The following is an 18,083-nucleotide window of genomic DNA, read 5'->3' as shown; positions in this document are numbered from 1 at the left end:
GAAGGAAAGCAGGTATTGAGCTGTGGTTCAGTCACGACCACAAATAGACTAGACATATTTGCACAAATAGACTAGACATAGTGAAACGATCTTATCTATTAGAGTAGTGGGAACCCTCCCAAAATCCAGATTCCCAGACGTCAGACAAGGGCAAACCTTGAAAGCAGGATTTGCTAAGGTTAGGCTGTCTCAGGCCAGCTTAAGTCTTTTCTGCACACATAAATACACATACTCAAAAGGGGGAATTCAGGGAGATTAAAAAACTCTGTGATCACCATGACCACGGTCTTAGCAGAGTCCTCCAATTAAAAGGATTTTAAGCAATGCAGAGATATGTTCAGATTTCCAGTTTTGAAGAGATTCATGCTGTAATAGTATGAAGGATGGATGGTAAGCCTTTGATAATGGAAGTAGGCAGTAGCTCGGGTGACAGTTGATTAGTGCTTGAAATAAGACACTGAGAATCAAGAAGAAAGAAGGGATGGAGTTGAAGAGATACTGTGTGTGTGTGTGTGTGTGTGTGTGTGTGTGTACATGAATATATAGTGTATATATATGTATATCTATATATATATTGGAGACTGAAGCTATAAGAAAATATGAACGTGAATTATCTTTGCAAAGGGAAGGTTTTTCTAAGTATAAGAACAAAGTCATGAGTCATTGAGAACAAGTTTGATAAATTTGTGTACATAAAAATTTAAAATTTGACAAAAAAGCAAGACTTGAAAAAAAATAAAAAAGTTGAAAGGAAATGGGAAAAATATTTATACCTATGAGAGCATTAATATCCTTCTTGAGATCAATTGCAAGTTAGTACTTAAAAAATCTTAATAGACTAGTAGAAAATAAGCAAAATAGATTAATGGGCAATTCAAAAAACAAGAAAGACAAATGGTCACGTAGCAGTTTTCAACCCAGAACCTTTAAAGGATGAACAACAATGAAATAGAAATTCTTTCATAAATTAGCAGTTTTTAAAAATGATGGTAGGGTACTTGGAAATTGGAATAACCTAAATAACATTAGATTATTTAGATAAATTGATATACATTCATATATTATTCAGCTATTAAAGTCATGTAATAGAAAAAAATGACATGGCTAACTTTATACTAATAAAGTATGATCTCAAATTTTCTGTTGATACTTTATTGAATACACACAAACATACATACACATACAAAAATAATTAAAACAATATCCCCCAAAGTGTTAACCAGTTTTTCCCTAGGTGAAGGGATTATGGATAGTTTTTTTTTTTTTTTCAGTCTTCCAAATACTGTAGGGAGGAGCAAACTATGACCCATGGGTTAGCTGTTATTTTTGTAAATAAAGTTTTTTTGAAACACAGCCATGCTTGTTTATGTATTGCTTATAACTGCTTTTGCAGTACAGCAGTATAAAATATTTACTATCTGTTCTTTTAAGAAAAAGTTTGCCAACCCCTGATGTGATAGTGAGTGATACATATTTTATATTTAGAAACAACCTCTCTACTTCACAAGCACACACATTTTTACATAATAATAATGTAAGAAAAAATAGCATTGCTGCTTATAATGGGATTTTTAGTAAGCTTCTTGGCGATCTTTTTTTTTCTTAGAAATAGCTTGAATGTGGAAAAGATAGGGGCTTAATAAGTGCTGCTGATAGTAAAATAAATTAATACTTATTTTAAATAGAATTTCTGTAGATCAATACTTTGTTTATCCAGGATCACTGAATATTCTGTTAGTGATGTTCTAAAGAAATGATGATTTAGTAGATAGAAAGTTCAGAAACAAATATCTGTTTTCAAGGAGATAAAGGGGAGGCATTTAAAAGAATCAGTGTGGTTACTTAAGGATCTTTTTAAAAATATGTGTAAAAGATGATTGAATGAGCATATAAACAGCATTGAATATGGGGGTCATGAACCTGTGAGGATAGTAGCGATCGGTAGTATGTACCTGGGTCTGTGCAGAAATTCTGTTTAATCCTCAAAATAATCTGGACAGACAAACAAGTATTTTTTGTTTTGTAGGTGAAAACACTGAGGGTTGGAGTTTAAGTAATTTACCCAAGTGACATGGAGTTTAGTGGAGCCTCTACTTGAATCCAGGTTTATCTGAGAGGAAGATTTATGGTTATGTTTCATCCTTTTTTTTTTTTTTTTAATGGATTGCCAGTAAGTTCACAGATTTTGAAACAATGTATCAAATTTAGGTTTTGACTTAATCAAGAAATGGATTTTTAACTATCAAGTTTTACTATATAAAAGTAGTAAGCTCCCTGTTTCCTGCTATATTCAAGTAGATTCTGGATGACAATATTTTAAGGATGTAGCAAATTCTGTCTGTTGCTAAGAGATAGAACTTCATGAACTTTGAGAACCTATGAGATGTATGATTTTATGGTGTTAGCTGTGTGTTTTGCATTTAATTTGAATTTACGTTATATGAAGGACCATAACTATGTAAACTCGTACAATGCTGCAGAAATCTTTAAAAAATTGGGAATATCCCTTGTTGACATATGACTCTGTAAACATAATTCATTAAGGAGCTCTGTGTCTTTTATATAGTTATGGTCCATCTGGTTTATTTTTTCTTGAGTGTCGACTAGAGGAAAGATTTATCTATTCCAGTTGATATACTGTCCCTCAACAAAGATGGAAAATATATACCAGCACTTTCTCTTTGTACTTTAGCCATATAAAAATAAGAAGCCAAATTTAATGGATGGCCATAGTAATTGTCTTAACCTATGTGTCTGGTAACAAGTACTCCTTTTGTTTCCTTAGAATTTGTTTTGTGTTATTCCTAAATTTTTTAAAAAATTTTATTAAATTTGTCAGAGTGACATTGGTTAATAAAAATTATATAGATTTCAAATGTACAATTCATCATCTGTATATTGCATTGTATGTTCATCACTCAAAGCCAAATCTCCTGTCACCATATATTTGACCCCCTTTACCTTTGTCTGCCTTCCCCCCAGTCCTCCTTTCCCTTTGGTAACTGTTGTCTGTGTCTATAAGTTTCTGTTAGTTTGTTGTCTTGTTCATTTGTTGCTTTCACTTTTATATCCCGCATGAGGAGTGAAATCAATGGCTCTTGACTTTTTCCGTCTGATTTTCTTCACTTAGCATGATATTCTCAAGATCCATCCATGTTGTTGCAAATGGCAGTATTTCATCTTTTCTTATGGCTGAGTAGAATTTCATTGTATGTATGTACCACATCTTTATACAATCATCCACCAAAGGACACTTCGGTTGTTTCCATGTCTTGGCCACCGTGGATAATGCTGCAATGAACATAGGGGTACATATATCTTTATGAATAAATATTTTCAAATTTCGGGGGTAGATACCCAGAGGAGGGATTGCTGGGTCATATAATCCTCGTCTTAATTTTTTGAGGAACCTCCATACTGTTTTCCTTAGGGGCTGTACCAGTTTACATTCCCACTAGCAGTGTGTGAGGGTCCCTTTTCTCTACAACCTCTCCAAAACCTGTGATTATTGTCTTGTTGATAACAGCCATTCTAACAGGTATGAGAACAAAGTATAAGGTCTGAGGTGGTATCTCATTGTAGTTTTGATTTGCATGTCCCTCATAAATAGTGAAGTTGAGCATCTTTTCATACATCTGTTGGCTGTCTGTATGTCTTCTTGGGAGAAGTGTCTGTTCAGGTCTTCTGCCCAATTTTTAAATTGGATTGTTTGGTTTTTGTTGTTGTTGTTGTTGTTGTTGAGTTGAATGAGTTCTTTAGATATTTTGGATATTAGCCCTTTATCGGAGGTGTTGTTTCCAAATATCTTCTCCCATTTGGTTGTTTGCCTTTATTTTATTGATGGTTTCTTTTGCTGTGCAGAAGCTTTTTAGTTTGATATAGTCCCATTTATTTTTGCTTTTACTTCCCTTGCCTTTGAGGTCAAATTCATAAAATCCTCTCTTAAGACCAAAGTCCATAAATTTAGTACTTAGGTTTTCTTCTATGTATTTTATTGTTTCAGTTCTCATATTTAAATCTTTAATCCATTTTGAATTAACTTTTGTGTATGGTGACAGATAGTCTAGCTTTATTCTTTTGCATGCGGATCTCCAATTTTCCCAGCACCATTTATTGAAGAGGCTTTCTTTTTCTCCGTTGTATGTTTTTGGCTCATGGTTGAAAATTATTTGCCCATATGCATGTTGGTTTATTCCTGGGCTCAATTTTTTTCTTTGGTCTGTGTGCCTGTTTTTCTGCCAGTACCATGGTGTTTTGTTTATTGCTTTGTAGTATAATTTGAAGTAAGGGAGTTTGATACTTCCAGCTTTGTTCTTTTTTCTCAGGACTGCTTTGGCTATTTGGTGTCTTTTGTTGTTCCATACATATCTGATGATTTTTTGTTCTATTTCTATAAAAAATGCCATTGAGATTTTGATGGGGATTGCATTAAAACTGTATACTGCATTGGGTAATATGGCCATTTTAACTATGTTGTTTCTTCTAATCCATGAACACGGAATCGCTTTCCATTTCTTTGTGTCTTCAATTTATTTTAATAATGTCTTGTAGTTTTCAGTGTATAGGTCCTTCACATCCTTTTTAAAGTTTATTCTTAGGCATTTTATTCTTTTTGTGGCAGGTGCAAAAGGAATTGTTTTATCATTTTTCTGAAATTTCATTTTTAGTACATAGGAACACAGTGGATTTTTGTACATTGATTTTGTATCCTGCAACTTGACTGTATTTGCTTATTGTTTCTATCAGTTTTTTGATGGAGTCTTTAGGGTTTTCTATGTAAAGAATCGTTGTTGGCAAAAAATGACAATTTGACTTCTTCACTCCCAATTTGGATGCACTTTATTTCTTTGTTGTTCCTGACTGCTCTGGCTGTCTTATGTTGTATAACAGTGGTGAAAGAGGGCATCCGTGTCTTGTTCCTGATTTAGAGGAAAAGCTTGCAGTTTTTCTCCGTTGAATGGATTAGCTGAGGGATTATCATATATAGCCTTTATTATGTTGACGTACTTTCCTTCTATACCCATTTTTTTGAGTGTTTTAATCATAAATGGATGTTACAGCTTTCCAAATGCTTTCTCTGCATCTATTGATATGATCATTTGATTTTTATCCTTTATTTTGTTTATGGTGTATCACATTGATCGATTTCCGTATGTTGAACCATCCTTGTGCCCCTGGGATAAACCCCACTTGATCCTGATGTATTATCTTTTTAATGTATCGTTATAATCGATTTGCTAGTATTTTGCTTAGGATTTCTGCATATATTCATCAGGGATACTGGTCTGTAGTTTCCTTTTTTTGTGTTATCCTTGCCCGGTTTTGGTAACAGGAAAATGTTGGCCTCATAGAATGAATTAGGAAGTACTGCCTCTTCAATTTTTTGGAAGAATTTGAGAATTTGTCATTAAATCTTTGAATATTTGGTAGAATTTACTAGTGAAGACATATCTAAATATATTTTGTTGTTGAGGGCTAATACATATTATTTTGAAACATCTTAGACGTAAGTAGAATATGAATTTTTAATACCTAAAAGCCAGTGTTTTTAAATCCTTTTGAAATATGAAAGATTAAACAAACAAACAAAAAACCTCAGATGTGACTTTTGTTCTGTGCCAGTTTTATCTGGGACCAAATATAAAGTTAATACCCGCCTACTAGAACCTGATTCGTTGCTTGACTCAAGACTATAACTTAACTGTTTGAAGGCGTCTTACAGTCAGTTTCCCACTCTTGTAGATTCTACTTAATTTCCATATGTTGCTGTTCCTTCATAGGGAAACGTGCTTAAATATAAAGTACTTAATTCTTAGCACAATAAATGGCATTATGAATACAAGTTTGAAAGCAATAGTTTAGTAAAAGTCGATAAAATTCAACCAGTTTTAACTCACAACTTGTTTACTCAAACAGGATTTTTGTTTATTCTGGTTCAGCTAGACCAGAAGCTAGAAAGAGAGAATGTCTCCAGTGCTTTAGAGAAAAGCGAGCATTGACCTCAGGCTGATGCTTTTGAAAGAAATGGATATATTCATCCCCAGTCTAGAGTATTGATAATTTCTCTTTTGTGGTTTAGTTCTTTTTTAATACACTTCGGGTGTTGAATTGCCAGTGCATCAGATGCTCAGATTCAAAAAAATATATCCAAATATCTGAAATATATATAGAATACAAATATTGCTTATTCTCTGCCAGTATTCCCTTGTACTTATTTGTGACTTGGCTGTGACATAGCCTTTTATTTGTGGTGGATTTTTTAACCTTGATGAATTAATGTAGTTAATCTCAATGTACTGTATTTTTCCTCTGAAAAAGAGGAGATTGCGATAGCTGTACTCCAAGATAACAAAATCATGGTAAATATTCAATTACTAGAATATTGGTATGTCTAGAGTCATCTTATATAGCCCATTAAATGATTTTATGATTGTTAAAATTGAAATCTGCTACTTATAAACCAGAGAAGTCCTAAATCCTGTGTGAGTGTGAAGCTTAGTGGTTGGGCACTATTTATATAAAATGTTTTTATGAATACTTGCAATTACATAAAATTTATTCTTATTTTTATAGCCTGTTCGGCACTTGAAGTACTCCTTATTTAAGAAATCACTACTGGGCAGTGTTTCGGATAACGGGATAGTAACTCTCTGGGATGTGAATAGTCAGAGTCCATATCATAACTTTGACAGTACACATAAAGCTCCAGCTTCAGGCATCTGTTTTTCTCCTGTCAATGAACTGTTATTTGTAACCATAGGCTTGGATAAAAGAATCATTCTTTATGACACTTCAAGTAAGAAGTAAGTGTGACATGCTCATTTCTTAATTTAGTAATGATTATCTCATTAGCATATGTATTTGTGATTTGTACAGACCTCTAATTGATGTTCAGGAGCTCTAAAATTTCTGTATTTGATATCTAGTAAAATCGATTTTTTTTCTTTTTCTTCCCATGCAGAAAAAAATAGATGAGGCGTGGGTGTTCTTTAGAGTACTTCTGGATCGTGAATGTTGAGGGATAGCATGTTGATTTCACATCTTTATTTTAGCATGCATGCATATTCTTTTTTCAGAATACAACTAAATATGCATTTTTTTAAAGTAATATGATTAATTTGCTTTGAAATTAAATCCTTATCTAAAGCAGGGGTTGTTCTAAACTATAAACAGTTTTGGCTGGATAATTCTTGATTATGTTGGGCTGTCCTGGGCTTTGTAGGATACTCAGCAGCTTTCCTGGCCTCTACCCGCTAGGTGCCAGTAGCACTTCTCCAGTTGTGACATCCTAATTGCCCCCCATTGAGATGCACTGATCTAGAGCTAAAGGATAATCTAAGTGTCTGGGTCCATTGTGCCTTCTTGTCCTTCTTAGAGTTATAGGTGTACTTGGTTACCTTTAAAAAGAAAGCAGCAAGAATGCTACAGATTTATTCAAGAACAATTCTAAAGATCAATGTAGAAGAAAATGGTAATGTTACTCCTAGGGAAGGGCCTACTATCAGCCCTTGTTAAAAGTTTATTGTTACTTCACATTCTTTTTTCTTTTCTTTTTACTTTTGTTTTAAACTATTTACTGAGAGACCTGAGTTAGTAAGCCGTTCCTCTCTTGCATCAGACACTCCAGCTAAGAGCTCAGCTGCAGCAGATCAGTCTCCATATTTCTATTTTAGCTTCCTGAGGATCAAGCTACATGGATTCTGTTAGCTTTTTGGTCAAGAGATGCACAACTAAGAACAAAACAGCAGCTGCTCCCCTGTGAAAGGCATAGTCCTCTTGAGGCTTTCGCAGGTCAATTAATGGAAAGTGGATACTGAGAGCCTGCTTAACCTTTAGGCTAGAGTCCTTGTTTGTGGAGTGACACCCAGGAATTCTGTCACATTCACTGCCAAAGGAATAATTACTCAAAGAAATAGGTACTGCTTCTAGAAGATGTAAAATGTACCTATTAGAAGAGAATAGGAAAATAGGATGGAGTGTTCAGCAGTTCCTTTTTATGCCATTGTATTAGAAATGTTTCTAATTCTAAATTTCTGCTGTAAACATGTTTGGGATGTGTATGTTATTTGCCCAATTCTAAGTAAGTTTGGTTTCGGTATACAGTTATTTATATGTCATATAAGCTTATATACCTGGATACACTCATATATCTACATATACTTTGTTCTCCTTTCCAAAGGCTAGTGAAAACTTTAGTGGCTGACACTCCTCTAACTGCAGTAGATTTCATGCCTGATGGAGCCACTTTGGCTATTGGATCTTCCCGTGGGAAAATATATCAGTATGATTTAAGGATGTTGAAATCACCGGTTAAAACCATCAGTGCTCACAAAACATCTGTGCAGTGTATAGCATTTCAGTACTCCACTGGTCTTTCTAAGGTAAGATACTTTCTTTCTTGTCTGCATTTTTTGACTAAATAAAATCTAGCTCATGGAAATATTAAGTTGTCAATTAAACACAGTGTAATTTTGATTCATAATTATTTTTAGATGAAAGCATTTAAAATAATTTCAGTACAGAGCCATTTGATACTTGGTTTTAAACTTTATTTTTTTAAATTTTACACCTAATGCTCATATTTCCCTCTTTTCAAAAATATTTTAAAAGACCATTTTGGTTCAGAGGGAAACTCTCAGATCCACCAGCAAGCTTAGGCTTTTAAGGGAAAATATATATATTTTTTAATCTAGCAGGGAATTTATAAAATATTAATAACAGTATGGAGCATTAGAAACCTGAGCTTTTAAATATTCCATTACATTTCAGTCAAGTTTAAATAAAGGCTGTTCAAATAAGTCCTCAGCTTTGAACAAACGAACTGTCAATGTGAGCGCTACTAGTGGAGGAGTTCAGAATTCTGGAATTGTTAGAGAAGCAACCACCACTTCCATTGCCACAGTTCTACCACAGCCCATGACAACAGTTGTGGGGAAAGGAACAGCTGCTGCTCAGGACAAAGCAGGTAAATGTTGCTTATATGTAGTGTTTGGAGTGACCCCACCCAAATATAGATAATTAGCACTTTCTTTAGGAACCTAGACCTGAAATACACTTGAATATTTAGGTAAACTTATTAGTAGATATCATTAAAGAAGTGAAAATTTTCATTTCAGCTATACATTTAAAAAAGTATTAATGAAAGACACGTTGCTTATTCTATTTAGCTGAACTTCTATTATAAAATATTAGCTTAAAAACAGGATAATGTCAATTAAGAAATTTATTCTAATATCACGAGACTGGATGACTTTCCATTGTGTCTTAATCAGTAGAGAATGAAACTTTGATGGAGTCATGATTTGATCTTTGAGGGTTTTTTTAAAGAAAAGCTATTACTGGCTCCTTTTGTTTCATGTTTCAGAATGGAAAGTAAGTCAAGTGATGAAATGAATATATTTAGGTGTTAAATAGTGCCTGGCACATGTTAAGCAGGTATTAGTAGTTTATTAAATACAAATAAATGGAAATGTTGTAATTAAATTTTTTGTTCTGTTCTGATAATCATATTGATGAAGCATTTCTTGAAGAATTTATTTAGGCTTTGTGAAGGTGTAATATGATGATAAACTTCCCCATACTTACTGTAGAATATATTCGTTGCCCACAATAAAGATGGTATTCCCTAAATTCCTGAAAACCTTCTGGTTTTTATTTTAAGAAGTTATACTAAACTGTCAACTTGGAACAGATATTTTTATCTACATGGTGTATAGATGCCAGTATGTTTCTAAAATATTCTCATTAGAAGTGGATGTGTCCATGTCTTCTTTAATTTTTTTAGGAGTAAGTACTTGACTTGGACAAAAATATTTGTTGGTGCCTTCTCAATCTGAGTTTACTATTTCCAAGTATAAGCAAAACTTTGTTAGTTAGCCTTGATAGTGTGGAATAGTTATTTTTAAGTAATAAGTATATTCACTATAAATTTTTTGTGACTACATTATTCTTACTTAAAAAAAATCATTACATACTATATAGAAAAATAATTAGATCCCTATTTAAAAACTCCTGGAAATAAATACTGTTGCTATCTGTTTAAAAGAAGAAATTCTTTTTGAAATATAGCTTCAAGTAATGTTTGCCAAGATGTAGAATTAACTATATGAAATTTGCCATTATGTTCAAAAATTATTTTATTAATTTTATGCATAATTTAAAAAATTAAATGAAAGTTTCTCTCATTTACCATAAATTTTCTAAGGTCTTACTGTTATTCACTTAGTTTTTAATAAGGAGGCTCATGTTTAATGTTGACAGCATTAATTAGGAAATGAAAGACTTGGGTCTGCAGGGTCACTGACTAACAACTCTTGGTTGATTAGTAACGTTTCTGGTAAAATAAATGTTTGCTCTGTATCTATAGTTAGAAATTTTTGTTTATTAATTTTATTTTGAAATAATCGCAAACATAGAAAAGTTTCAATAGTAGTTCGAAGAACATGTGAGCTTTAGTATCTAGCAGATTCACCATTTTATAAATTTTGCCACATTTGCTTCCTTATTCTCTCTCTCTCTCTCTCTCTCTCTCTCTCTCTCTCTCTCTCTCACACACACACACACAGTCACACACACACAGTCACACACACACTCACATGTACAGTTTTTTCCCTCTGAAACATTGAGAGGGTCTAATTAGGCTTAAGTCTCAGGTCTGTCACTTCCTGCCAGGATGACTTTGGCGAATTTTCTTAACCACTGTGAGTCTCATTGTTCTCTTCCATAGATAATATTTAACTTCTGGGTTATAGCGAAAATCAGAGAAAATATATCAAAAGTGCCTGGCACATAGCGGGCACTCAGTATATTAAGGTGTGACTAATAATATTGTTATTACTATCATTATCGTCACTATTATTATTTTAGGCCCGTTTGTGAAATAAATCAAAGTTTGAAAACAGTTCATGTTGCTTCTACTGAAGGTGTCCTGATTATAGTTATTGAAAAAAAACCTCTGCAGACTTGTTGCTAGTGCTCATTATCAGTAGAAAGCAGCCATTTTAGGAGTAAAAAATAAATTGCTGCATGCCTCTTTATTGTTGTCTATTCTATAGTATTCTTTATGAGTCTGGTATTCTGGATTTCTTCCTCTTAGTAAACTGCTCGTATTGTGAGGTTAGTGAAGTCACTGGATGTCGATGATGCTGAGAGCAATGTTAAGCTCCCACTGTTAGTGAAGGAAAAGACAGAAGAGGGGAAAAATCCATTCACTGCAAATTGGAGAAAGAACTAACATAACTTGAATCCTGCTATCTGTTAGGCATTGTGCCATGTATGCCTTACAGACTTTTTAAAAAACAATTTGTGGATAATCTGAGTGAGGCAGGAACAAAAGTAAGTTGTGTTGAGTATACTTTGTTTAAGAGGGAACAAAGTATATAAAAATTGTTTTAGAAAAATCCCAATCATAATGGCTAAAATAAGATGGTGCTGTAAGAAAAAATAAGGTAGTACTGTATGAAAAATAAGTTACTTGATTGGGAAGGGGGTGCCTTTATTCCATGAAAAGGATGATTAACTGAGCTATTGTTAAATTCTTTTTTTCCTGGTGCTCACAGTCGTTGTATTACCAATAGTATGGGTAATGCATTAATTTGTAGAACCTAGCTTCTGATGATAAATTTATGTAGATGTAATAACACTTATTTTTATATCTAATTTCTATAAGGTTTGCCTCGAAGCATCAACACAGATATTTTGCCCAAGGAAACAGACAGTGGACAAAATCAGGATTTCTCCAGCTTTGATGATACTGGAAAGAGTAGCTTAGGTGACATGTTCTCACCTATCAGAGATGGTAAGTCCGTTAGGATCAGAGAGTCATGTTCTCTTGCTGGTGGTCATTCTGACTGAAAGATGTGGGTAATAGCTTGAGTTTAACTCTTTTCCTTTCCCCTAATATTTCAAATGTTATCATTCTAAAGTATATGCTGGTAATTTCCACTTGGGGCCTGTGCAAAAAGCTCTCAAGTTAGCATTTTAATTTCCACAGAAGTTTCTGAAAGGAAGTTTTGCCTCCACAGGCAATCTTTTACTTACACCTACTTCCAAATAAATCATCATAAAATTGTGGATATTTTGATAGGCAAAATATATCTTCCTAACTTAAAAAAAAATTATTTCTGTGTTTATTAGTATTTAATTGGTATTAAATGTTTTCATGGAGACAAATGGCCAGGTGGTAGATTGCCTCATCTGTTACACTGTGTATGAAACTATCATATACACACACGCACACACACTCCCCATTGCTAGTAGACATTGCCATTAAAAAGAAAACAAAAAGCAAGAAAGTTTGCCAGCTTGATAAATGCAAACATTATTTATCATTGTTGTTCATTTTATATAAACTATGCACATTGTTTGGCTGGGTTTTTTTGGTGCTGATGTTCATTTTGTTGCCCTTAATAGGATACTTCCACTGCTAATAGCAGTATTATCAATAATATGGATAAATTTCTAGAGGGTAATTTAGCAGGCTTAAATATTCACACTTTTTGGCGTGTTAATTCCATTTCTATAAGTTTACCTACGGAAATATTCAGAGAAACCCACAAAGATTTGTATGTTTACTGTTTATATATAATAGTGAAAAACTGGAGCAAATCTAAATATCAACAGGAGCAAGATGTTTAAATTGTTATATCTGCTCATCATCATACAAAATTTCATTTTTTATTTTAAAATTGTACATTTTCCAAGTTTTTACAATGAACTTCATAGTCAAAAAGAATAAATACAATTTATTAGTACAGAATTATTAGGTGTGTTCTGTGTTACCCCAGCCTGAAAATGACTACTTCAACATCCAGGTCAAATTCCCTTTTCTTCCACCTAATAAAAGAAGGAAGGGTTCCTTTCTTTCAGGAAAAGGAGGGGTCAGACTACATAAAGAGTAATGTGAGGAAGGACGTGGGCGAAGGAGGGAAAAGTGACTCGGGCTGGTGTTGAGAAAGGTTTCTGAAGTTAGTGCCCAGTTGGAGAGTTTGGGCTTAAAAGAACCCATGGAGTTAACTTTTGAATTGAAGAATGTAGGAAGGGGGTTTAAGGAGGGTTTCGAGTTATAAATGAAATCCTCTTTAATGATTTTTAAGAGAAATGAAGAAAGGATCGAAATTCCTCTTTAATTACTTTAGCTATTTTTAAAAATGTTAGAATATGAGCCATATGCCCTTCATTTATTAGAGTTTTTAATGTTAACATTATTAATAAGAAAACATGGATACTAAATATAGTACTGATTTCATTATCAAGAGATTCGTGTTTTAATCTCAAGGCTGCAGCTTTACTGGTAAAAGGCTTAATCTGTTTGTACTTCAATTTCTTCATCTTTTAAATAAGAATACTTCTTTCACTAGGGCAAAACTAATAGCTTCCAAAAGTATGTGTGTGTTGTGTAATTGCTAGGCATACATACACACATGCATAGACAGATAGGTGATTGGATGGATGGATGATAATCCTACTAATATGATCATCTTGTACAATAATTTATTGGCCATTTAAATTACTGGTGAATTTTTTTATGACCTTGGACCATTTTTCTATTAATCTGTTAAAATGGAATTAAGCAATTTTTGGTTAATTGGGAAATGAATGCTACAGTATTGAAATACTCTACCATTGAAATAAATATTAATAAACCTTTGTTTTTTATAGCATTGTATAGCTTGCAAAATATGCTTACATTATTTCATTTGATTCTTAGAGCAATCTTAGATCGTCAGGGCATTATCCCTCTTATATAGTTGCAGAAACTGAAGCTTAATTGTATTAAAGTTCTGTTCAACATCACAAAGGTATTAAATAGTATAGGCAGAACTGGGTTAGAGATCTTTGGAGCTTACTACAGTGCTTTTTCTAATATACTTTGGTGTCTCATTAAATGACTCTATATCGTAGAATTATCTTTTCATATTTGCTGCTATGCATGAAACTAAAAGAACAAAAAGGGAAGTTTATGTCAGTACTAGCTTTAACTTTACTCAGATTTTTCTTCTTATAATTATTAGTCTCTGAACTCCTTGGAGTAATGAATAAGAAGGTTAAGTTGCTACGGTGTCTTTTTCACTATCTTTTAAGTTTGATTTTCTAATTTTTCTTATAGAGGCTGTAGTTAACAAGGGAGGTGATGAGTCCGTAGCCAAAGGAGATGGTAAGAACTATTGAGAAGTACTTTTTTGAAAATTGTTTAAGTAATATTGTGGTATCTATTGTTGTGTAACAACCCCAAGATTTTGAATCTTAAAAGAACATTTATTGTCTCATAATTGTGGGATACGAATCTGAGCATGGCTTTAGGTCTCTCTTGGTGCTTTAATCAGGGTGATAACGGGGTAGCAGGCACCTCGAGGCTGACCTGGGTCACGATCTGCTTCCAAGCTCATTCATGTGGCTGTTGGCCAAAGACAAAAGTCAGTGCCTTTCCTGTGGCCTTTCTGCAGGGCAGCTGACAACATGGCAACTGGCTTGCCTCGGAGCTGGTGAGCAAGAGAGTGAGAGCGGACCCCAGGATGGAAGCCACAGTGTGTTTGTCATCAAATCTTAGACGTGACATCCCACCACTTGTTAGTAGCAAGTTGCTAGGTCCAACCCACATTCAAAGGGAGGGGATTACACAAGGGCCTGGAGGCAGGGATTATTAGGAGCTGCAGTCCAGGCTGCCTGCCAAGATACATACCACAGGTGGATACCAAATTAACAGTCTTCAGTTATCAGAATCTAATACTGACTAAAACCTTCATTGTCAGTTTTCAAAGTATTTTCACATATAATACCTCTGTAGCCTAACCACTCAGGGAAATAAATATTCACATTTACAGATCAGGAAGCAGAATGTTACGATTTTTACCCAAGAACAAACATCAGATAAGGGCTAGAGCTGACAAGGGAACCTGCTTCTGAATTCAAATCCCATATCTTTCTCCTGTATTAACCTATCTATTGTGTTAAGTGTTTTTGTTAAATATCCAAGATTGGGGAAAGTCTTATGCAAATGCAGTTGTTTTTTTTTTTTCTCCTCCTTTTTAGGCCTTGACTTTTTAACACACTTGAACTCAGTGTTTCCTCCAAGAAAACATCCAGGAGCTTCTAGCACTTCAGTATTGCATTCCAGTCCTCTCAATGTCTTTATGGGATCTCCAGGGAAAGAAGAAAATGAAAATCATGATCTGACAGCTGAATCTAAGAAAACGTATCTGGGAAAACAGGAACCTAAAGACTCCTTCAAACAGGTATCTGCCTGAAAATAATACTGAACTTACTGTGTGTGTTTATCACTAGCAAGCATAATGAACTTCATCACAAGAAAGCAAGTAGCTGCTATTTAATGTGTCCTCATTATTGACAGTGCTGTGCACTTACGAGGTAAAAAAATACTCTTAAATCTTGATGTCGTATTTTAAAATCTAAAGGATACTTTCGAAATCTGTCTCTGGATATGTTGGAGGTAATGGCACTATAAACTTACACTATTTTTTTTTTCCTAAGACAAGAAATTTCATTTAACTGTGTAATAATATTTTGTACCTGAGTTTTTTTGGGGAATGTATTTCCATTGCAGCAGAAAGCACCAAGTTGGTGGTCAAGTCATTTACCCTAAGTCTTAGAGCAATTTGCTAATTGATGGTGCTAAGAATGTAATTCATTATCATTACGTTCCTCTATAATACAGTATTCAATATAGAAGTTAATTTATTATATAAGCGTTTAAAATGGTCAAGTATTACCAGGAACACTGAATTTGTTGTGCATTATATCTCTTTATTTTCATTTATTTTTTAGAATGATATGGAAAGATACCATTCAAGAAGTACAGAAATTTCTTTTGACTTATTTTTCAAATATTTCTGACTAGTTATCACTTGAGAGGCTGGGGAAATGTTTTTTTTTTTTGCCTGTGATTTTCATTTTAAATGATACTCAACAGCTAGTAAATGAGGTTTTTCTCATTACGTTATCATTGAGATTGTTTTTGATTAGTACACTTAATTATTTTACCGCTAGTTCTAGCAATTTTTTTCTCTTTCTATATCCCTTTCTGTTCTTCTTTTATCTGACTTCACCTACTGGATAAAAAGAGAAAAGTAGGTGCAAATTATGTAGATGACATGGGTAAAACCAGAATTTATATATTAATTGTTTATTTTAAATGTGAAGTTTGCAAAGTTGATCTCCGGTGCTGAAACTGGAAATCTAAATACCTCTCCATCATCTAACCAAACAAGAAGCCCTGAGAAATTTGAAAAGCCAGAGAAAGAAAATGAAGCCCAGTTACAATATGAACCTACAATCAATGGGTCCTCAACTCCAAGTAAGTACATGAAACTTCCCTAATGTTTGAAAGTGTTAAGTTGAAAGGATAATTACTGTAAGTATTTAACTTGAAAGGATAATTAATGGAGTAATCATAGAGTAAAAATGAGAAATGATCAAGTTTAAAGTTTATGATATTGCTCTAGTATGACTCTTATTAAAAGACAATAAAATGTATATGAGTGGTTAAGTTAACCACATTTATTTGACACTCTTGGTGTGAATTTCATTTTTCAATCTAATATGTAAGTATCTTGATCTAATATGGTACAGATAGGAATATACTGTAGGATATTTCTATCTGCAGGACCTTTGAAAATAGGTCATTAACTACCTAAAATTGTCTCTCCCCTCCCATATTAAAGCCTTACTTGTAGAGTTCATACCACAGACCCTGAAAACTGAGTCACATTTAAAGGGATATTAGGTTCAGTTATAAGAGTTATCTATATAAAACAACTCTGTAGAAGCAACTCTGTTATATAGATACCTATATTTTACCTTAAGGCTTCTGTGGATAAATTGCATTAGCGTAAACTCTAGGGCTTTGCCTGTAGCACTACTTTACTCCTATATTCCTTCTGTTTGTTTTTAATGGTCTTGGTTTATCTAGTTTGTGGTGCAGCTTGTCACATTCATCTTTTATAAGAGAAAATGGTTCAGAGATTCTTCAAGATTAATCCCTCTGCCATATATTATTACATTAGACAGTTGGAGATAGATACACACACACACACACACACACACACACACACACACACACACACACAGAAATAATGTTATAGAAAGTTTCTAAGATTTATACTCCAACCACTGAATTTTTCTAAATGTCACAGGAACACTGTTCTTTACCAGTTTTTCAAGTTTTCTCATGCCAAATCTTATTTAGAAATGTTTGATGTCTCTTAGTCCAAGTTGACTATTAATATTTTCTCTTTTTTTATTTTAGATCCGAAGTTAGCATACTCTGTCACTGCTGGAGTTGCCAGTTCACTATCAGAAAAAATAGCTGATACCATTGGAAATAATCGACCAAATGCACCATTGACATCCGTTCAAATTCGTTTTATTCAGAACATGATACAGGAAACATTGGATGACTTTAGGTAGTGACTAAGAAATTACTCTCTCTATCTGGACCTTAACTGCTTTTATTAGGTGTAAAACCAGAACTATAAGTAATATTGGTGGTTACTACTTTTCCCTATGTTTTGGTGTCCATAGAACCATAGAAAACATAATGAGTTTTGTTGATCTTAATATGCTGAATTTATTGACTATCAGCCAGGAAAAGGCACATTTTCCTAGGGTAGTTATTAGATAACTTGATAGGGCAGTCTAACAAGCAAGCTGCCATTGTGGATTTTGTTTTATTAAAATGTGGATGGATTCCGGTAAGCTCAAATGGAATTCTTACACACATATAGTATTTATAGATCACCTGCTAAATATACTAGGTGCAATAACATAATTCAGAAAAATATTTTTTAAAGGAGTTCTGAATATTTTCAGATAGGATGAATTAGAATGTAATACTTTATTTCAAAAAAATTCTTGCATGGATCTATCCTTGTCTCCTCATCCTTTGAATTTTGAACATGGTAAGAATGTGTTCTAGAATGCTGCCTCCTTTTACCTATAATTTCTATAGATTTTGGAAGCTATTATCAATTATTAGAATCTTTTATGTTTTTTTTTCCTGACCTATAGTTACTTACTGTATTTCCCCGAAAATAAGACCTAGCCGGACAATCAGCTCTAATGTGTCT

The 18,083-nt window shown here is 33.6% G+C and overlaps 1 protein-coding gene across 2 annotated transcripts in view; it reads left to right on the top strand.

Annotated features, from left to right (window-relative positions):
* The window catches only part of NEDD1 (NEDD1 gamma-tubulin ring complex targeting factor), a 43,573-nt gene that overhangs the window by 18,413 nt on the left and 7,077 nt on the right, over positions 1-18,083 (top strand). For both annotated transcript variants that reach the window (XM_033118726.1, XM_033118725.1), the window contains exons 6-13: positions 6,574-6,803; positions 8,180-8,381; positions 8,770-8,965; positions 11,669-11,797; positions 14,108-14,155; positions 15,031-15,233; positions 16,159-16,312; positions 17,264-17,420. In XM_033118726.1, the coding sequence (XP_032974617.1) occupies positions 6,574-6,803; positions 8,180-8,381; positions 8,770-8,965; positions 11,669-11,797; positions 14,108-14,155; positions 15,031-15,233; positions 16,159-16,312; positions 17,264-17,420 (1,319 nt within the window). The remainder of the gene's footprint in view (positions 1-6,573; positions 6,804-8,179; positions 8,382-8,769; positions 8,966-11,668; positions 11,798-14,107; positions 14,156-15,030; positions 15,234-16,158; positions 16,313-17,263; positions 17,421-18,083) is intronic.

Source organism: Rhinolophus ferrumequinum, chromosome 10, assembly GCF_004115265.2.
Source record: "Rhinolophus ferrumequinum isolate MPI-CBG mRhiFer1 chromosome 10, mRhiFer1_v1.p, whole genome shotgun sequence".
Taxonomy (NCBI): Eukaryota; Metazoa; Chordata; class Mammalia; order Chiroptera; family Rhinolophidae; genus Rhinolophus; species Rhinolophus ferrumequinum.
Note: the sequence above shows the minus strand (reverse complement) of the source record. Positions and strands in the feature narration are given on the sequence as shown.